The 23,156-nt window shown below is 31.1% G+C and overlaps 2 protein-coding genes across 7 annotated transcripts in view; one reads left to right on the top strand and one right to left on the bottom strand.

Moving 5' to 3' along the window:
* Window positions 1–16,245, top strand: part of LOC113517492 (inositol-trisphosphate 3-kinase homolog) — a 109,925-nt gene extending 93,680 nt beyond the window's left edge. For 2 of the 3 annotated variants that reach the window (XM_031912323.2, XM_026902170.3), the window contains 2 exons: window positions 14,659–14,832; window positions 15,106–16,245. In XM_031912323.2, coding sequence (XP_031768183.2) covers window positions 14,659–14,832; window positions 15,106–16,035 — 1,104 coding nt within the window. In that variant the 3' untranslated portion in view covers window positions 16,036–16,245. Of the gene's footprint in view, window positions 1–14,330; window positions 14,552–14,658; window positions 14,833–15,105 lie in introns of those variants that run through there. The other variant, XM_026902171.3, reaches the window with a different exon arrangement.
* A 2,433-nt stretch (window positions 16,246–18,678) lies between these two features.
* Window positions 18,679–22,330, bottom strand: LOC113517345 (protein claret segregational). Of its 4 annotated transcripts, none has more exons than XM_026902001.3 (3): window positions 22,157–22,330; window positions 21,135–21,194; window positions 18,679–20,908 (listed from the first exon to the last, which is right to left on the bottom strand). In XM_026902001.3, the coding sequence occupies exon 3, from the start codon at window positions 20,906–20,908 to the stop codon at window positions 19,010–19,012; it is 1,899 nt and encodes a 632-aa protein (XP_026757802.2). In that variant the 5' UTR covers window positions 21,135–21,194; window positions 22,157–22,330; the 3' UTR covers window positions 18,679–19,009. The 4 variants fall into 4 exon arrangements, with proteins under 4 accessions (XP_026757802.2, XP_052757365.1, XP_026757801.2 ...); XM_052901405.1 differs by having other exon boundaries at window positions 22,309–22,326; XM_026902000.3 differs by lacking the exon at window positions 22,157–22,330 and adding an exon at window positions 21,906–22,125.
* Between the last annotated feature and the right edge of the window lie 826 nt (window positions 22,331–23,156).

Here is a 23,156-nt window from a genome sequence, read left to right as displayed (position 1 = left end):
TATTACTGTGTGCTAATCTTAGTATAATACTATTTTACGTAGATAATTTATGTAAAAATAGATTCTAATATGCCATGATGGATTTAAATTCTATTTTACACGTAATTTAGTCCTATCTATTACGAAAGTAGTAATCATGTTTTGGGCTGCTTTAAGCTTACTATAAAGCAGATTTGTGTGGCTGCTTGCTGCATGCTGCGGCTACATACGTTTATAGGATGAGTAAGCCGCAGATGTGTCTTATTTTTAATCTATGATCATTGATGACAGGTTATATCATCTACCTGAAATTTATCCCTAATTAACTTCGAAGGACTAAGAAAAGAATGTCCAGAAAATAATTCTTTTAGTAACTTAGGTACTTTCTTCAGAAAGTGAATTTGCCAATTTAACAAGACTTGGTGGTTATAATTTTCCTTAAAATGATCGACTTTTATCTGTGGTTGTTTTCTTGTAATATTTGGAGTAGTTTTATTCGGTATTTTACGCCTGTAGGTCAGTGGTACACATTCTTTTCCGCTTGAAACTTGACTTGAAGATGTCTATAATTGTTTTATGCATACACAGTTATATAACTTGTTCATTTTAAATGTCCATGTGGCCAGTAATAATTACAATTGACTATACGATACCTCAATTTAGTTTACGTCTATATTTTAGTCTTATCATAATGGAATTTGAATAGCAAAACTTTTTGGGTTTGGGGATCTGTAATTAAATAATAATAGCTAATCAATGCGGCAAATAGCTGCCAAATTAATCATTTCCGCACACATAACAGTCAAAAGTAGAGCTTCAAAATAAATGTGATCTACCTAAATTGCAGAAATTTGTGTTCTATTTATATAGCCGTGTTTATATCCTTAGATAACGTACCTATAAAGAAACATCTGCATGCCACTTATAATACCTTGACCCTCTTGACTTCGTTTATCCTCGAGCTATGGTGTCTGGCAATCGTTAGTTCCGCCTCAGATCGCAACTCCGTCCCTTGTTTTGTATTCGCGAGCGCAGGTTTCCGCTTGTGATTATAAACATTCGACCCCGAAATGTGCAAATGGACAGCTTAAACAATGTGCACATATCGATATGTCCTCAAGTTTTAACGTTTATTCTTAGAACTTGTGTGCGTACTGGTCTTTTGGCTCAGCTCATTTTGACAAGCACACCGGTTTGAAGGGTGGGATATGGCAGTGGCAATTTACAGGTTATAGAGGAATAACACTTGAGTCCTCAAGAATGGTAACGCATGGGGGATATTATGGACGAAACACACTATATTATGTCCATGGTACTGCTCATATCTATTGGCGACGGTTACCACTTTCCATCAGGTGGTCCGTCAGCTTGTTTACCATTCTAAGTTGCATAAAAAATCTAAGAAATGGTTATGTGAATTATGCAACTTTTATAATTATGTATCATCATCATCATATCAGCCTTTAACTGTTCTCTGCGGTATTGCTAGTAGTTGTCACGCATGGCAGGCGGTTTCGCAACCGCAGTTAGGCTTTGAAAATATGTAAAGCTGCTGCCTATCCCTCGCCCTCCCTTAGTCGCCTCTTACGACACCCATAGGGAAGGAAGGCGTATCTTATTGCCGGGAACACACGGCATAATTATGTATACTTTATATATATCCGAAATAAGATTTTGTAATTTTATACAGACAGTAAACTGTAATTAGTGGTGTCGATGGTGCTGTGTTGCTGCCTGTTACTCTTTGTTAGATGGTATGCATTTACAAACAAATTTGACTTCTTTTAGTCAATAATATTTATATCACTTTCTACCATAGCTTTAAAAAGGTTTTGAACGATTATTCGAACCTCCGGAAGCGGATAAAAATGGTGCTATACTCCAACAAGCACTTCTAATTAGATATTAAAATGCACATTTGAATAAACATTTTTGTAAAGTTATTTTTATAGACTTTTTTTAGATATTTTATTTAACTTTCTATATTACGAATTAAGTCTGACATATGTTTAAATATATTTAATACGACATATAAGTCAATATAATATTTACAATAATAGCCATGTTTTGACTTAATTAATTTAAATAACTCTGGTGTTGTTTGTTAGCCTGTATTGACACAAATTTATAATTATAAAATGTTTTATAGAAAAAAAGCAACAGTTGGGTTTCCTGCCCGTTCTTCTCAGCTAAAATTGTGTTCCGTGTGGATGGTAGAATCACTACTAAAAAGGACTATTAAAAATGCTTGTAATGAAGTTATATTTATATTATTATAGTTTTATTATATACTAGCTTTTACTCGTGACTTTGTCCACGTGACTGGTATGTATTTACTATCTGGGATAAAAAGTAGCCTCCTTTTCTTTCCTATATACATCACATTTGGTCGGTAATAAACAAACGAAACTCATTTTCGCGTTTATCTAGGATAGTCATTTTAATGCGGGTTTATTTAATATAAGAAACTATTGTAAATAACATTTTAATATTAAGGTATTACATACTTATAGATAAAAATAAATTTATTTGCATAAACATGTATGTGCAATAGGTACATACTGGGCATTTTAATTATGTTAGAGTTCTAACATGTTTTGCCAACATTAGCGTACAATTTTTTTTATTTGACGGACTATAGCTTATCTAAAAGTAATATTTCAAATTGTATAATGTCAATATAATATAATGAGAGTAATATCTATATGTTTATGTATGTCTTAATAAAATTATTTATTAAGTTTTATATCTCATTGTATCTATTGGTAACACAAAAGTGTCTGATATACCTTGCCTTTGATTATGTTCCATTTAAATACTCGTTGTAGATACACATAAAACAAAATCGCTGTCCGCATCTTTTTCTCCACTTACTTGTTCTATATCACTTACAAAAATATAACGGGTCGATAATTCCTATGAGTAGTATTATTACACTTTACAAATGGTTGTAATTAACGTTTAATGTTTCTGAAATGTTTGAGATGTGTGTCACGTCTTATTTCTAAAGTATCATTTCTGTGCGGTCCTTTCCTGTCAACTAACTGCCCATTGTGAACCTATCTTTTTATATCAATTTAAATATAATAAATTTTGTTATCCTTGTATGCTAATACATTGTAATACTCGTTTTATTTTTAGCTGACTACACGAAAGGACGAAGTTATCAATTAATTTACATATTTTTTTGTCTATTACGCACAATAAGGCACCTCCAATATCGAGATTCTCGAGATCGATATCAAAATACAATTTTGTAGCTAATAACTGTTACATCTGAATTGATGTCATAAAATCATTTATAAATATCCTTGAAAAATCTATATTCATTATTAATTTTTATTTTATTTTTAATTATGCATATTATACATTACATTTCTGATCCTAAGATATTATAAGCTGTATATTGCAGTTTTGCCTTAGGATAAAGGTTCTTTTAATACAGTTGAGTTGATCTAGCGCAGTGTATTTACGAATATGAGTACAATATGGAGTAGATATATGTTTTGTTTTCTTTTCCTTACTGATTCAAGTATGTAGTAGTTATTTATATGTAAGCTATCTGACTAATATAGTTAAAAGACTTTGACTGCCACCGTCGCGGTATAAAAAAGTAAAACCAGTTAGATGCAAGTTGAACTTATATTTCAAAGGTTCCGTACATAAATATGAGATAAAACAACTTTTATTGTATTTCTTATGAAATATATATGCCTAAATAGTTATTATTATTGACATTTTAAGTCGTAATTTCTTATTTTAGACAATGAGTATGGTTAGAAACTGAAAAAAAAAATAGTTTTAATCTGTATAAATGAAGGCTTTTCATATTTCATCGTGCTTGAACTAGTTGGATCATTTTTAAATTTTGAACTTGCGAATAAAATAAAAATATTTTTTAATTAATTCTTCTGCAAGTCGTGTGAGCAAATGATAGATAAAACTATTTCAAATTTGAAATCGATGGTATTAGTAGATGCTGAGATAAAGCGCTGTGGCATAAGGGTTCCTTTGTTTCATTTTGATACAGAATCCTAATTAATTAATTACATTAATATATATGTCAGTATAGCATAACGACAACACACACTTTTTTTTATTAATTTTCTTTACTATTTGTTTGCTTAAAACCCGAACGATATTGAAAATGTCAATGCACAGAAATTCTTAAAATACTCATAAAAATTACGTAAGTGAAAGTACGAGTATACTATTTTTGTCATGTTGGAATATTCATGGACAAACATGTGAAGTATTATGGTACCCTGCTATTCAGTATTACAAAGACTTGTCCTATCAATAATATGTAAATATATGCTAGAATACATTTGTATATATTAAAATAATTATTCTATGACGTCTTTATTAAATAAATAGAAAGATAACATCCTTGACTTGTTCACGGAGTATAGCAGTTCGCGTCTAGAGTGTAAAATAATGATAAATATTTTTTTACTTCGATACTATCATTATTTCTTAGATTATATAAATAGGGCATCAAGCCTTAAAAATGGGTCAACTTTTTTAATTTTTTTTTTATCAGTATTGTATATACTTACGCATAAAATATATCTTGATGTATTATTTAATAAATAAAATGAGTGTTCACGCATTAAAAAATGCAATAATTATAAGACAAAATAAATGTCGATGTTATAAAGGAAACACTCATAATTATATATCACGGAAAATTGTATGAAAAGTTGACCCGTTTTTTTCGAAGCATTTCTATGAAAACACTTTATAATATACAATTTAAGTATTGTTTATATTTTGATTATGTTTATTAAAACTGTTCATATAAATGAATATACTTTCATTAAAATTTAATGAAAAATAATTATTAACAACTACAATAAGTATATAAATACAAGAGAAGAAAATATCGAAAAAATATTCTGTACTAATCGAGACTACTCGTCAGCGTGGTAATAATAAGCTATGCACAACTATTGTAGGAGGAGTATTTTGCCCAGCATGAGGTCGTTAATGGGTCATTATGATTATTGTGTAGTATCAAAAAATTTGAAAAGTACTGCACTGGACGAACCTTATGTATATTGCACAGGCATAATTTCATAAAACATGTATAAGTATACAATTATTCGCATATTGTATACTTCACGAAACCTGTTTGTTCCGTTATCTACCTACCAGATGAGTCATTTTAAGAAGTTAGATTTCAATGCTGTAGTGTAAAACCATAAGGTAAAACATTGTGGAGTTGATCAGGCTCGGGAGTCAGCTGTGTCAACAGCACCACCTGTTACTCGGCAAACACCGCCCTGCGTCATATGGGTAATTTTGACACAACAAAACACCATCATTGAATAACATTACATTCATTAAGCAAAACTGTTATTCACCAGAAAAAATTGCAGAAACTATACTATATATTTAGCACGTATCGAATGAAATTAGTCTTCGGTCAGTAGCTGAGTGCAATAATATTTATGACCTATAAATATTTATACGTATATGTGTACAGGATATAAAGGAACTTGCACATGGTGTTTGTAGATCTGTAAAAGGCATACCATAAAGAACTAACTCCGAATAGTTTTATGGTGGGTCCAGAAGGAATAAAGACACATGTCCTGTAAAATCTAGTATATTGTATATAATGTATTATATATAGTCTTTTAGTATAGCTGTAGGCTTAGACCGAGAGACAACCTTAAGTCCTTATCTCATGTTGATAGAAACGTTCTGACATAGGATGTTATTTTGGAAAAGGCATCCTACTATATGCTGCTGCTCGCAGTATGGGCCACGGCATAGAATGGGCCATCCTATCTACCATACCTTTCCCGTGAATGTTGTAAGAGGCGAGGGGCGACTAAGGGAGGGCAAGGGATGGACAGCAACGTCTCTCTTAAAACATCTCTAAAAGCCCAACTGCGGTTGTCAACTCGCCTGCCAAGCGTGGCAACTACTGGTAAAACGCTCCTTATGGGGAAGGCTTATGTCCAGCAGTGAACAGTTAACGGCTGTAATAATATAATTATTCTGCTATATGCTGTTTGAAGAAGTCATTATTACTGTCAGTAAGGACGAGTCGTAAAAAATATTCAATTCATTCCAAAAATCAAATATTGTAATAATAAAAAACAACCTGACTTACACTTTTGAAGGGCACGCAAAACACCTTGAAATTTGTAGAAATAAAGATTAATACTTTGTAAATGTACACATACAAGATAAAGTCTGCTAAGTTTTGCTAGTATTAATTACTACTTTGCTTCCGATTACTATTGACCGCCTTCAGATAATGCTCTTAGCCATCTTTTAGTCCTCTCGCACTGAACAAAAAATGAATAAATGAACAAAAAGTTTCACTTCCTTATTCTAAATCAGATTTAGAGACTAAACTTCAATCGGTTACAGTTTTGTACATTGCTGGTTTAAAACGTTGCTTGTTTTGTGTTATTTGTTCTTTTAGTGTAGTAACGATATAAATGACAGGACGCGAAGCTATTTAATTGATAGATACACTTGTCTATATTTAACCTACTGTATACCTATTTTATTTAAGCTCCTGTTATTTGAATCGGTTGCGCGTGTCTGCCAGAGAGTAAACTTAACGTAATCTATTAGCTGCTGTTAAACATATTTGGTTTGGATATTACGAGCTGGTCTGCTAACACGACAACTTTAACAAAACGACAAACATCGGAAAAGTACGGGATTCGTATAACTACAATAACATTACAGTAAATTAACAATTTTGCTACTGTATGTCGACGATGATATTTGTTAAATAATATAGATAAGTGGTAGGCAAATAAAAGCTACGAGTAGTGCCGAAGGCCTTTACATGCATCTCTGTAGAGAAAACGAAAATGGTATACGTAAATATATTGATTAAAATGCAATTTATTTGTAAATCAGTCTAAAGTATGTTAGTAACGTATGTTATTTCAAATACTTACGTTTTCCATACCCTTAGAATACCTATACTATACAGTATATTTTTTACCTATATGTTTTCTTTTTTATAGCGTAGCGTGACGTTTTTAATGCACTGTGATAAATATTTTACCTGAAGGCTATATTCTGTGCTAAATAGCGTTGTCTGCTACTGTAGGAGCAACTTCATAATAGAACGATATTTTGTATAAGTACATTTAACTAAATTAGTATTAAATAAAAGATTACAAATGAAATACCAATACTAATCTAATAGCCAATTTTTTAATAGCATAAGTAAATAACACATTTAAAAAATTTTTAATTTCCAAATTCTTTTTCTTGAATGCATGAAAATTAATAACAGCATTTTACATTCTTTAAACATATTGTTAATTATTTGTATTTTTGATCTCTAATTGTTTTAATTAAAAGAAAAATCATAATGTCACGGATTACCTATTAAGAAAAAAATACTAATATTTCAAAATTAACGTTAAACTGTACTTACACTATGTTTGTACAATTAACATAAATAGACATTGGTTAATTATTATATCTATAACCACAATTAGAGTAGTCGGTTCTAGAGTTGCAATAATTTCATCCTAGATATTATTGGAATACCGAAATATGTTTGAATAAAATAATGTTTTGCTCCCCAAAGAATAATTTCCAAACATGAGCATACACACACAGATGTACACCCGAACACGAACAGCATGCACGTGTCAAAAATGAGTATTATTATTTATAATATTTAATATATGGCAGAGAGCTCCGCTCTGTTCAACGGTTGGACAAGAAGTATCTCGCCACCCAAAACCATCTTTTATATCTACAGGGCCGAATTCGAGTGAACAAGTCAGTGAGACCACGTGTTCTTACAATTTTATTACTTTTTATTTAAGTATCATGATAATAAATAATTATAAAATCAATTAAAATATAAATTAGTATTTTATATACATTACAAGAATAATTCATTACAAAAAGTGGTATAATACAATTATATAATACAGTTTAATATTTTGTTATATTTAAAGTAATTAGTCTAATTTTTATTAATAAATGTAGGTACAGGTTTTGACATAAGATGTTTAAGAAAATTGATATAATTTGAAATAAATATCTAACACACGCAGGCACGTACGCTCGAACGCGCACATGCACGCTAGTACGCACACACACACACGCACTCACGCACCAACACAAACACACACACACACGCAAACGCACACGCACACGCACACGCACACGCACATACACACATACCATTAAACTAAAAAACTGTGATAAAATTAGTTATTTTGATTTAGAACTAAACTATTAAATCGATTAGCTAATGAAGTGTTTTTTCTTTTACCTTATACTAAATTCCTAATTTACAAGACAGTGATAAAACGGTTTAATAAATTAAAATAATCTTGTAGGAGGTTTTAATTTTCATAAAAAAGAATTTACACATTTTGTAAAACCGTAAAATAAAATTTGTATCAACGGCTTCTGGAATTAATAAATTTCTCTAGTTAGGTATATTATATTTATTATAAGCATTATATAAAGTAGTATGGCTTAATTAAATATATGTGTGTATAGTTTGTGTGTCCATAACCATAGTTAACGACAAACTCGATAAACAACCGACACATATAACTTACCTATCCCAAATTATCATATAATACTTGATTTTTACATTTCAAACATTGGGTGCATTTATAGTAGATACCTAGTGGGTCAAGGCTGGGTTTATAATCATATATGTACAGTCGACATTATTTGATATTAAGCACGCGACTTTACTTACAGGAATTAAAATTTTTGACATGGTCAGTCTGTGTCGCAAATTGCAGCCATATTTTTTGGCCGTATAAATTAATTATTAAGTAACAAACATTTAAAATTTAAGACATTACTTTATGAAGTTTTTCTTCGAACTTTCTTCAAAGTATATGACACTTCAAGACTTTACCCTTTTTTAAGACCATCTTCCAAAATAGTAATACCATTATTGATGGTATAGATATTTTCATAATAAAATTAAATAGCAAAAATTTGATATTATTAGGTATATATTAACGTAGAATTAAAGTTATTTAACAAAACAAATCACTCGTAGGGACATAGAGTAGACAACCAGTTCACGAGTATGACAAATGAACTTACTTCTTATTGCATCCAATTAAATTTTATGGAGACCAATAACCTGTGCCGATTAGATACTAGCAGTGCCTAGTGCAATTAGTCAATATAGCAAATAATATTTACATAAAACTGAATGTCTGCACTTTTGCAGCCACTCTCGCCATCTTTTGTGTACATGGCGTGCGAACTATAACGTCACAGTATAGAATAATAGTTCTTACGTCACGTGCCTTACAGAATAAAACAGATGACGTCTTATAACTACTGGCATTAATATGCCCTGAGGTTTCTTTAATTACAATGTATTGTAATGACGTTCAAAATATTTCTACATAATTACCTAAATGTATGATTGACGGTTTTTATAACGAGTTTAAACCCCATTACGAGGTATTCTTAGAAATAATCAAGATTTGAATAATAGCCTATTAAAATGTCTTCTTATCTACGTTATTCGTGCATTTTGCATTTTGAATCATTGAAATGCACATTTTATAACAACCCATAAACATTAAAGATAAAATATAAAATTTCTAATAAGTAGGTAGGTCCTACCTCTCGTTTGGTCATTTTTACGGTTGTGTATGATTGACTCCCTATTTATAAAAAGGGTGCAAGGATCTCTCCGGTGGCCTCGAGACATGCATTAAAGCCACGCGCCGTCTATGCATAATAGCTAACTGCAATTCACTGCACTCCTGTAACTTTATAAGGCGACCGTGACCAGGCCTGAGCGACTGCATAGAGGTTATAATAAACATCATTTGTCAAACGTCGAACGTACGAAGGATAACAAATATATACGTGCGCACTGGCGAGACTGGTTAACAATTTTTTTTTTATTTTTAATATAATAAAATCCGGATAAATTGAAACAGTCTTATTTGGTTAGAAATATTTATCTACTGACGTTTTCACAATTTCCTCGTTATGTTATTGTATATACGTATCAATCTAATTTATTATTTAGGAGTTTTTAACTTTATGTAAGTTAATAGGATGAGGCCTTTACACAAAAATAAATTAAGTGGTAGTTTAAATATCAATTATAGCAAATACTAATTCTAATATGTAGCCTTTAACATGACTATACAAGGCATCAGCGCTATCTATCCCTTGAGATTTAGGATACTACCTGCCTCTCTTAGTACTTCAACTGAGCAAGTTATTACGAGTATTAGAGTCGATACTGATTTTATATTGACGAAACTGGAAAATAAATCTATGCCACGTATACTTATTAACACAATAAATGAAATGAATATTTATAGTATTGTTTGACTTTAACATAAAAAGTCATTTATAAAAATATTGTTACCCTTAGGAATCATAAGAGAACTAGCTACTAGGTAATGTAAAAGTTTCATATTTAATGAACTTGTTGCTTAGGTGCATGTAGCAAACTTTTTTTTATTCAAAGTGACGTGAGTCTGAGCTCCTGGTTTTTTTTTATTTTGGACTAAAAACAAGAAATCTTTATTTTGGCAAGTTCAAGAAACTTACATTTTGTATGGTGCCAACTAAAATTAGACAATATAGTGTTTTATTTTTAAATGTCCTCTACACCATTTTTTCCCGCTTTTAAATGCAATGTTAAATCTGTATTTACATACCTAATTAATCTATTTTAAATTTTACGTATTTATATATATTATATACCAAGCAACCTATTAAAAATACTTTAAATATTAAAATTTTTTTATTATACCTAATATTATAACTGATTATGACTATATGAATCTGAAACACGCGAAAAGAAGCTGTTAATATATTTTCACTACATTTGTTACTACTGGCACTTTAAATCGCCACTTTTTCGGCATCATTGTAATTATCTAAATTATATTCATATAAAAATGAAAGTAAGTTTATTGTTTGCATTGATTGTTACTTTTTAGCAATTAATGAATTGTTTAATAATCTAATGATAATCATTCGATGAAAACTGGAAATTATCGACTGTTACGTGAATAGCACAGCCTTGTAATTAAACCCATTTAATTGTTTATTAATTATGTGCTTAAATTGAATTAGTTCTACATAAATATTAATGTTATAGGTACTTGTCATAATTACTTGTGATTAACATTCTTCTTACCGTGAATGAATTGTGTATTTAATTTCCGTAGAGTTAAAATTCTACGTAATAACCTAGAAATTAATTTATCTATGGTAATAGATAGGTAAGTAGCTGATACTTCATATATTGGACAAATTAAATAAATATAATAATAAAATCAACCATTTATCCCTACAATGTCTTGAGTAAAATGAATATCTTTTTGTGTAAATTTTATAAAATAGTGATTTCAGTCGTAACAAAATGAAATCGATGAACTTTTAGTTATTATTTACAAAAGATGTAAGTATCATATATAATGTTTATGATACTGTTTATGTCTACATATGGCGATTATTTGTCTTAATCTTCGAGGGTGGATTTGATGAATATAAAATAAAAAATATGGGATATAAGGAATTAAACTTTACAACTGCAAAAATAATTATAAAAATTGAGAATTTATGCAGATTTTTTTATGCAACTTGAAATGGCAAACAAGCTGACGGCTCACCTGATCAAAAATCTAAGTGTTGCCGATAGATATGAGCAGTACGATGGACAAAACAGAGTATACTGTGTCGCCCATAAAACCTCATCATGCGTTGCCATTCCTAAAGACTAAGATGTTATGCCTTTGCACACTGTAATTCCATTGCGATATTTTACTCCTCAAACTGAAACAGCCACATAAATGACTGCTTTATGGCAGAAACACCAATGGGACAGAAGTACCCAAGCAGACGACTTTTATACAAAGTCTTTCTCTTGTAGCATGACAATATAATAAATATAATTAAATTCCTTTTGAAAGTTAACATCCCCATAACATTTATACCGCCCATATCATATACTCTACAAGAGTCTACAAGAGTGTCTAATAAGGTTTTATTTTATTAGACTAGTTTTTTGCTTGCTACTTCGTACATGTGGATTTCAGAAATAAGAAAATCAATTAAATAGACCACTAGATGGCGTATCAAGATGAAAAAGATTAGATAATAAGTTAGACCGCTAGAAACTCAACTGCAAAACCACATCCAATTTGTTGTAATAATTTTTGCATGATGCCGGAACAAACATACAGACAAAATTTCAAGAAATATTAATTTGCATCTATTGGTCTTATTAAGGTCTGGTCTTATCTGTTTTAAGTCTCATATATTTTTTCTTAAATATCTCTCACGTACAGATATCGTCTACTTACAATTTTAATATATTAGTAAGATTTCACTAACTTATCCATAGGACTGAAAAACAATAAAAAGGCGTTCTGATATATGGTAAATAGCGTTCTATAGAAGTAGCTGAATAAATTGTTAGAAAATACGTACTAGTAAATATAAAATACTGTGTTGTACCGATTTACTTGCCTACTTAGACTTTTACGATCAATTCCCAAATAATTTGTAATGCATTAAAAATATTGTAAGTCCATGACTGTTTTAGTAAAAAATGAAAGCTTCCTGCATTCCTTTTTTTACGATCGAACTTCGGACCCGAGATCGACATTATTGACATTTGTGTGTGATCTACTTGTGTAGAAGTTTCATAGGAGTGATATTGAGATCAAAGTTGTTACACTAAATATATATTTATATGTCAAAGTGACTGTATAAACTTTTACAGATACAGGTTGGAGTATATTTTATAATAAATATTTCTAATTGTTTCGATATTTTAAATTAATTACAGGCACAAACTATTCTGTAAAGATGAGAAGAAAAATCTTAAGGTTTCATTTTTGTAGTTTTTAATCTATATATAAGTAATTTTGTACTTTTAAATTGAATATAGTATATATATATATATATATATATATATATATATATATATATATATATATATATATATATATATATATATATATATATATATATATATATATATATATATATATATATATATAGTATAGAATATAGTAGAAAATATGATTTTATTAATTGTATGCCACGAGTATATTATCCGTTTTTTTACATACACTAAAAATTTTAAAATTAACTACATTACTCATTTTTTGGAATGAATAAGTTTTTGTTTTAATTGAATACAACATATTCGTCATCAATATTATAGTCTGGAACAATACTGTAACGTCACGTTGGACTACATTGTCATACATACTACATTCCTGTGCGTCACGCACAAAGGACACTTGTTCTAGACACTCAAATGCGTTACATTTATTTTCAAATTTAAGCTTTAAACGTTTGTTTAGAATTCATATTTCAACTAGATTTAGAAGTAGCGATGTGTAAATAGTAATGTTATAAATAGAAATGCTTATTATATTTATATGTGCAAAGTAAATGTAAGAAGATATAGAGCAATAAATCAATCAATTTCAATTCGTGATTATTATATAGAAATATTATTTACATAGAAAAGGGGTTTAAGAAAATTTTTAATCGTGAACACTTGCCACCAGTGATCAATAAAGTAACCGTACTTAATCTAGATAAACAGAGGGAGAAGGAGTTGTTAGTAATGACTAATAGGACTAACAGTTCCATTGCTAGCAATGTCAATTTTATCTTCCTGTAACCAACTTCTGGAAATCATCGTGTTTAATTCCAGATATATTCATCATGACCTGCCTTGTCATTCTTATCTCTCATCCCTCACTGGTGTCCCGTTAGCGCAGGCGGGGTTACCATTTCATGATCATCTACTAAAAAATAAACCCAGATAGATAGATAGATGTAAATATATATATTCAAATTTATTATTTTTTAAACTTTACCTAGTATTACTCCCATTACTATTTTCTTTAAATAAAATTATCATAAATACAAAATTCAGTACTTAGTTAAACAATTACTTATTTTCAAGTATTTATATAAAAAAATCACAAAAATAATCTTTTAAGGTTAAACTTTTATAACGGGAGGTATAATTATGCAGTTAATATATTAATACAAACCCATATTTATATAATCTACTTTATTGATTAGTAAACACTGTACGATTTTACGAAATATAATAATAGTTTTCTAAATTTAAAACACGAGATTATGTACAATAAATAGTGCAGTAAAATGTAACGTAGTAAATCGTTATCTTGCTGGTGACACCTAATGCTTAATGAAGACAACGAGCTACTTTTGTAGTGTCAAAGCTATCAATGTATTTTGTGAAAAATAGAAGCGCAAGGGAAACTCATGAGGCAGTGCGGGCGGCGTCATGCCGCCGCTACGTCACGAGAAAGCCGAGGTCTCTATATAAGAGTGCGTGACCCTCCCACTAGCACCATTCGCAGGCTAGCATCAGTCGCATACACACGATCGTTGCTCGTTTCCCGCGTTCTATATCGTTATCGCTCATTAGTGTTCGCGTATTCGTCGCACGCACTCGTACGCTATGACCGTCACCAGCAAGATGAACAGTGTTTCCCGCCAGTCCGTGGTGAGCCGCCTTGGCCCTGGCGGGCTACTCTATTCTGCCAATAAAATATTAGCGGTACGTTATCATATTGTGCACAGAGTTTGAAAACAAGTGACAATTTTGTCCAGTGATTCATTGTGTTGAAATGTGGTGTTTAAACGTGATATTTTCGTTGTCCTCAGGTCGCTGTGCCAACCAAAGAAGAAGAACGCTGGCGTGGCAAGGATGAGGGTGTGCTTTTGTTTAAACGTTGGAGACGCGCCCCTGCATCTGCGGAGCCCGCTCCCGTACCTGCCGCCGCACCCTCAGCACCAGCGACAGCACAACCCTCGGAGTTACTCAAGTTCCTAGCTATTGTAAGTTGATTATTTTTATTATCCTCTTCTTGGTAACTTTAATGTCCACAAAGGACTTAAAAAATTAAATCTATACAAATCAAGTACAAATTTCAATATCATTCAATATAATATAATTTATTTATTATTTCCTCAACTTTAATATACATTCTAAACAACTTTCCTAGTCTATTAGTGACGAAAATTATTCTATATTAGTTTTTTTTTTGTTGTGTCTTAGCCACAGTCTTATATTTGACATTGTTTCTTTAGCGACATTTTTTTTTGTTTCAGAATGCACTGGAGTTATCAGCTCCTGCTTCAGACGCTCTGTTAAAGTCCCGCTCGTCTGAATGGTTCCAGTTGTCTGGTCATCCCGGATCCCTCGCACCTGCAGGCCCGGGGACCGTATGGAAGCGGCGCGCGGCTGGGGATCATCCCGCCCATAATCCTGAACGTGACGCTTATGAAGCCCTTGCGGCATGTCCTCACATGCGATCAGCTATACCACGATATTACCGTGAACTCGAGTATTCGGGGGAACGGTTCATCGAACTCCAAGATTTATTGCACGGATTCCGTGATCCTCATGTTATGGACATTAAAATGGGTACGCGCACCTTTCTCGAAGATGAAGTAAGCAACGCTCGTGCACGTACTGATCTTTACGAGAAGATGGTTCGTTTGGATCCCAATGCTCCCACCGAAGCTGAGCACGTATCACGTGCTGTAACTAAATTGCGATATATGCAGTTCCGTGAACAACGCTCGTCGTCTGCTCAACAAGGTTTCCGCATTGAAGCCGTAAAGCTTCCCGGTCAGCCGCCTCTTACTGATCTTCAGAAAGTGCGTGAGCCTCAACAACTGACAGCAACAGTGGCAAGATTTTTAGGAAACGATGAACACGCACGTAAGGCCATCGCCACACGACTTCGTGAAATAAGAGAACTATTTGAACAGTCTGAATACTTTAAAACTCATGAAATCGTTGGAAGTAGCATTTTCATCATCTATGATGATGAACGAGTTGGAGCTTGGCTTATCGACTTTGCTAAGACAAGACGTGTACCGGAAGGAACTCAGGTGGACCACCGTTCACCTTGGAAACAAGGAAATCACGAGGAAGGCTTCCTCTTTGGTTTAGATAGATTGATAAATACAATAGAGACTGCGAAGTTACCACAGAGTGATGAAGCTTCAAAAGAACCAGACGTATCACGTTGAGCACTAGGCGAGAGGACCCTGGACTCGCCCTGAGGTCATTGTCACCGTTCGCTTGGCCCTTGTGCCTTAGTACTGCCCCTTTGCGCTCCCAGATCGACGCACGGAGATGTACTCAAAAATTGCATATTTGTGATGTTTATATGGAAGAGAAATGCGATGGTTCGCTTTTAATTTTGATCTAGTCCTTAATTATAAAATATCTTATTTTTATATGGGCGTATTTATTTATATTACCTAATTATACCTTTTTACGATTACCAAATACTATAAATAGATAGTTATAAAGCAAATTATAATACAAAAAGAATATCTAATACACAATTTAAATAAACAAAGGACTAAATTCTGTAAAAATAAATAAGTCTTATTATATGTAAATATTTTTTTAGGCAACTTAGAATCGTAAACAAGCTGACGGTCTACCTGATGGAGGTAACCGTCATCTATAGACATGAGTATCATGGTCATAACAGATTATACTGTTTCGCCCATGATACCCCATGATAATAATATTATGATGTTTATACAATAACTATCATAACATTATTGAATAAATATAACAAGTAAAAATCTACTAGGTATTATCATTAAACACACTCTTCATGCAGATATAAAAAAATCCTTTGAAAAGAATGAAAAGCCTTATATTTTGTTAATTATTATTAGCATCCTTCATGCCAAATTACTAAAGAGCAGAAACCTTTGTAATAATAACAAAATAATTATTTTTACTTGGGAAAGTACTAGGCACATGTTATAGTTACACAATACTTAGGCATTTAAAACATTTTTTTTAAATGGATGGTATTAAAATCATAACCTCGTCTGCCTTAACGATATATGCTGGCGAGATACTAGTGAAGGATAGTTTTAAGTGAGGATGAAAACGCTGGTCATAACTGACCTAACTAGATAAGGGCTAACGCCCATTATGAGGAGGAAAAAGGGATTGTTAGTAATGGGGTCTAATCGATCCATTGCTAGCAATACACCGGTCAATGACAGGGCGTCAGTAGAAGATAAAATTATGAGGATCGATGATCGATAGGTAACTCCTTATGTCTATCGATAAACAATAGCGGTGCATCATTCAGGGTTATTGGAGAATAAAAGCAAATTACTGGGTTCATCATAATCAATTTATAAAAAATGGGTGATATAGGAACTACGCTCCAGTAAAGGATCGTATCAAATTCTATGTAGATAATTTGGAGTATAGTAGACCTGTCAGTGGCGTAACTTTACCATTTGTAGTTCGTAGTAAATTCTTTGGGATGGGGCCCTCCTTTTACATAAAAAAGTTTGATATTGTAGTTTCATTTTTATGTATCACTAAGAAAATATTCGTACTTATCAACACTATCACAATTAACGTGTCTATTTCTGGTATTATTTGAAAATGACTTGTTAATTTATTTATATAATTCGTGTATGTTTATGTGTTAATACTTTAATAACTCTTGAATTGATTAATATATATTTTTTTTTAAATATGCAGTAAATAATAGATTCTTCCCATGCTCACGCTCATCTGAATTTGGCCCTATAAATTTTGTTATTGTTACACCATTGACCCCAGTAATATTTTCTTTTTATAGTTGGGAAAGGTTTCAGTAAGAAATTTGCCCTGGGTAAGATTACACAGTTCATCTTTACTTGAATAAGCAAGTAAAGATGAATTGTGTACATTATAATATAGTATTGTGTAAACTAACGACATCTGCTGGTAATTTTATTAATTAGCGTAAACGTTGAATAAATAACTATTGGTCTAAAATAATAACACCATCTATTGATGAAGCAACTTACTAATAGGCATTCTCTCAGAATAAGTGAGATATGTAGCAAGTTTATAGTTTCCTTCTCAATCCTACGTGTATATTCCATAATGATTAATTAAGGCATAAAGACGTTACAAGATAACAAATAAAATCACTTACATATTTATAATATTAGGATTTTTATGAACTTTTGTAAATTTTATGTCATAAATCTCAGATAGAGGGGGGAATGGGATTGTTAGTAATGGGGGTCTAACTGACCTATTGCTAGCAATACAGGTGTATTATCAGGTCGAGATCCACGCGGTTCCCCCTGGAAACCATCGTGATTAATTCTAGTGAATTCGTTACGATGGGCTAACCGACCTGTTTTCATCGTCACTTATCAACCCTCACTAGGGCCCCGCCAGCGTACACTGGTAGCGCAGGCAGGTTACCATTCCATTATCATCCATTGAAAAAATCTCACAAAAAAAAATACAATAACAGTAATAAAATTTACATTTTGCTATATACTCTGTAAACAAAAAAAAAAAAAAAAAATTCTCATTAATCAATCCTGTTGTTGTGAAGATTCATTTCATTCATTCATTAGTTTATTATAGCATGAGAAAAAAGGTATACCTTACACATATAAGGATAGAGTCGAATCAGAATTTATTTATGGAGCCCTTATAGTCCCAGTTATTAACAAACCCTCTATTAAGCTAAATATTCCAATATCTATTTAAAATATCTGTAAAATATAACTAGTATTTAAAAAAAAATATTCAGGACACATTTTAAAGTTACGCTTGAAAATAAGTTGTAACAGACAACTGAAAATAAAACATTTATAAGTACTTACATAATTATATTAACATATACTAAACAATAATTACACACAAAATCATATCAAAAACTAAGGATACATTGGTCGTTATAAAATAATTCTAATTTAATAGAAAGTTAAAATTTATTTATAACTAAATAACCCTAACATCTATTCGCTCTGTCAGTAGATTGTTTTTAAGTTTCATTTTACACTTCCTTGGTGTATTTCTAATGGAACATAATAAAATATATGAAAGTACATAAATCTATTGAAAGTTAGATATTGATCAATAAGATAATACAAGTGTGATTTTAAATGATAAAATCACACATTATAGTTTTATAGCAATGTCATTTAAAATTAAAATCCAACAAATTAATTATAATGAGTCAACCATTGTCAAATTTTTCTTTGCTTTTATTGTTCGGCAACTATTTACCTTAGTAGCAAAGCGTAAGGAGTTTAGAGTTTCATTAAAGCATTCATCAAATTGATTGATATTGACCAACATGAGAGTTTTGGAATTTCCTCCAAGACTAGGCATCAATAAATGGGTAAGTTTTGAGTTTCTGTATGGTATATGAGATTGATTTGTCTGCAAAGATAATATAACCTTAGATAACTCTGACAGGGACCTGTTAATATGTTTAGTTTCATCCATTCTCTGTGAGGTTTTTCCACTTTCAGATCCTGCCAGATCGACTAAATTTAATTGACTGGTAAACTTTTCTTTGCGCTTCTCATTGATGGCAGAGATCTTAATTTGTGCAACTGAATGTGATCGAGAACTTCTTTCATTGTTAAGTGTAGCTGCAGTTTGTCTGTTACGTTGAGCAAATATCATCAGTCTGATAAAATCATGTGAGCTCTTAACTTCTTCTTCTTTCAAGTTTGAGACATACACGTCAATACCTTTAGAATTTACCATTTTAATGTCATGGCTTTCTTGGTCCTTGCTTGAATTCAATAAATCGTAAATTATTTCATTATATATTTCCAAAAAGGATGCCTTAATTTGCAATTCCCATCCCATCTTTTTTAAATCTTCCATACATGTGAAAATCATATTAAATGCTCGTGGGATTATGCCATATTGCTCTGTACCACATCCACCTTCCATAGTGTAAGTTTTGCCAGATCCGGTCTGACCATAAGCAAAAATACAGACATTATAGCCATCTAATGCAGACTGAACCATTGATGAAACCTCAGCAAAAACATCTTCTTGAGTTGCATGAGGTGTGAATATTCCATCAAATGTAAAAGCATGCTGTGATTTTCCTTTTCTTGCTGAACTAAAATTCAATTCAACTTTTTCAACTTCTATGGAGCATGCATCAAGAACATTAAGATTAAACAATGGTTTTGTAGATTCTGATTCTAAAGGTGGTCTAACTCTGCAATAAACTCGAATATTTCCTTTCAAGTCTTGTATAGTATTCCTCAAATCTCTTTGTTCTTTATACATTGTAGCCAAAATATTCTGTAAGCTTTCTGCATCTGATTTATATTTCATAATTGCTTGTTGAGCTTCTTTAAAGTCAAGTTGTAATTTATCATATTCAACAGATACTTTTTTCAGATGCTCAGAGAGAACCTGTAATGCTTCTGCTTCTTCTTTAAGACTTTGATGTCGCCTGGTCACATCATTAAATTCTGCCTGTAGAATCTCTAACTCTGTCGTTTTTTTCTTTAAGCCATTTGTAACTTCTTCTAACAGTCGAGTCTTACGGTGTAAATCTTCATTTTCATGTTTCTGAATATCAAAATCTATTTTCATCCTTTCAAATTCAGCTGTTTTTTCTCTTAAATCATTAAGAGTATTCAATAACTTTTCCTTAAATATGTCTCTTTCATTAGAGCAACTCTGTGCTGTTTCCTTAACTTTTTCATACTCATCAGATACCTCCTCATGTTTACCTTTTAAGTCTGTATGTTCACTTTTAATTGTTTTAAATTTTTCTAATAACTCATTATATCTTGCTTTGTAGTCATATGGTGGTATTTTACGAGCAACAGTAGATGGTTTCTTCTCAATTTTTAATATCTTTGAAGGCACTGTAGTTGGTGGTGGTTCAGTTGCTGCTTTTCTGAGACGTGAGCCAGATGTTGATATAACTGGTCCATTGCGGATCGGTTTAGTGTGATTCAGGATCAAGGCTTTTTTATCTGCATCACTCAAGCCATTAGCAATTGTTCTAGTTAGTGGGCGACTGTTAATTAAACCAGGCTTATTCTCTTTAGCAGTGGATGTTGGAAGTTTTGGTATTCTGGACATCTGAAAACAGAATATATGAACATCTTGAGAACTTTCAGAATATAATTAGTGACATTTACTGATATTATAAACATTAACAAAGATAATCATAGATTTTTTTTCTTATTCACTCTTATGTGTCTAAATGAAGTTAAATTGTGTAATTTTATTTCTTTCAGCCACAACAATTATAAAAACATTTATCATTATTATGTTAAAAGTATATGAAAAATTTAAATTTACAGACCTTGTGGTGTTTGTTTATATTCTCCAGCTGTAGATGTACACACAGTACAGCATAAAGTTTCTGTAATATAGAAAAAAAAAATTATGGTTAACAAAGAACTAAAGTAAGAATATATTAGCTTACAAGTACAAATCTGCAAATTCACTTTTAGGAAACTACTGTAGGAACAAAAACAATAATTTTGATTTGCATTACTTTAAATAAAAATCATTTACTGAATATAAGTGCATCATTTCAGAACAACTATACATGTGTTTGTAATTGTCAGGACAAGATATGTACAAAAGAAAAAGTATGAATAATTGTACAGAAAATTAAAAAAATTTGGGTTAAAATACACAATATAAAATATGAGATTTCTTCTGAGAGGCACTATTATAGAGGCACATTATTTTTAATATAAATTGAAATCTTTAATTTTTGGGGACGAATTACAGCATTAACTGAACGAACACACAAGTGACTGTGGTAAGATCACTATAAAATTTTAAATCTCTTATATCAGCACTTTTGGCTAAGTTTGATTAATAATATTATTGTTTTAGATCAATTTTTTAATATTAGACCTTAGGTTTTATAGTCCCTAAGGGTAATTACTGACCAAGTTTCCATAATACTTTTTCATTTAAGATCTACTGAAACTTCAGATCATAACAATTTATAGAAGTTCTTCCATAAATCTTTTCAATGTTACAATAGTTATACGCTTAAATTGATGAAAAATATAATGTAAATCGAAATCATTACGAGAGACAAGAAGCCTATACTTACGAAAGGGCGTTACTAGTAAATTTAACCGTTGTATTTTTTTTCTCGGTTGGATTTCAAGTTTTTTATTTAAAATTATAGCTATTAAATGCACTTTTTACGAATGGTATTAATACTTTAAATAATGAATTCCGCAGATTTGATGTAAGCTGACAAATGGATACTTTATTGGATAATTTCAATGAGTTTCACTCTATTCAAAATATTGTAATAAATTGGAAAAATCTGCCATAAGATATGCTATCAATAATTACCAATATTAATACAATTTCACATAAACAAAATTTCACTTAAAAAACACTAAGACTGTTTAATAATATAATATATAGAATACTAATAATTAATTATTTAGAAATTAATACACAAACGACAAAAAAGTTAGTGAAATGAATCGAAACAAACGGACATTTTATAATTCAAAATTCAAATTTGACAGGACGCTCTACGTTATTACTTTTTAAAGCAATTTTTTACGGATGTAGATTATAATACTTTGCTCTAAAAATTATTATATGGAAATATAGATTAAATATAATATCTATTATCTATTTCTAAATATGGAAGCCACAGACTAAAATTTTGGAAATTAATGTTCTTAGTGGTGGAAGCTTAGTTAATTCCTCTGTAGCTTAGGTTAAAACTTAAGAACAAGGAATTACATACATGGAATCATAAAATAAAAACTGGAAATCATATGGTCGCTCCTTTGTTCTTACCCAAATATAATTAGTAAAAAGAGGACGAAAGATATACCACCACTTGGTATTTTTTTCAGTTCATAGCAAGTTAATGTATAAAATTGTTATACGGCTGTATAACCCTACCAAATTCAGATAAAATCTGCTTGCTTGCTACATAAACTGTGTCGAATATATAATCTAGTAATTTAAAATTTGTTATTGACATATCCAACATTTTCTATACACTACCCTGCTATGAATTGAGAAAAATAATAACTGATGGTGTATCTTTTGTCCTCTTTCTACTAATTATATTTGCATAAAAAGAAAGGAAGCAACCATATCATTTAGTTTTTATTTTATCATTTCTTTTATGTAATTCGTTGTCCTTAGTTAAAAATTAAAGTTTAATTAAATAAAAAAAAGCCATGGACCCAGAGACCACAGGTGAGTGTTTCTATTTTTTGTAACAACAATTAAGTGAAAACACTTTGACAACGACTATTAAATTGTCAAACAGAAGCCTGGAACAAGGAAGGATTTATTTAAAAAAATTAGAAATTTGAGATAGATA

This window comes from Galleria mellonella, unplaced genomic scaffold (assembly GCF_026898425.1).
Source record: "Galleria mellonella isolate WM207_F2 unplaced genomic scaffold, CSIRO_AGI_GalMel_v1 utg78, whole genome shotgun sequence".
Classification (NCBI taxonomy): domain Eukaryota; kingdom Metazoa; phylum Arthropoda; class Insecta; order Lepidoptera; family Pyralidae; genus Galleria; species Galleria mellonella.
This window is presented reverse-complemented; position numbering and strand designations above follow the sequence as displayed.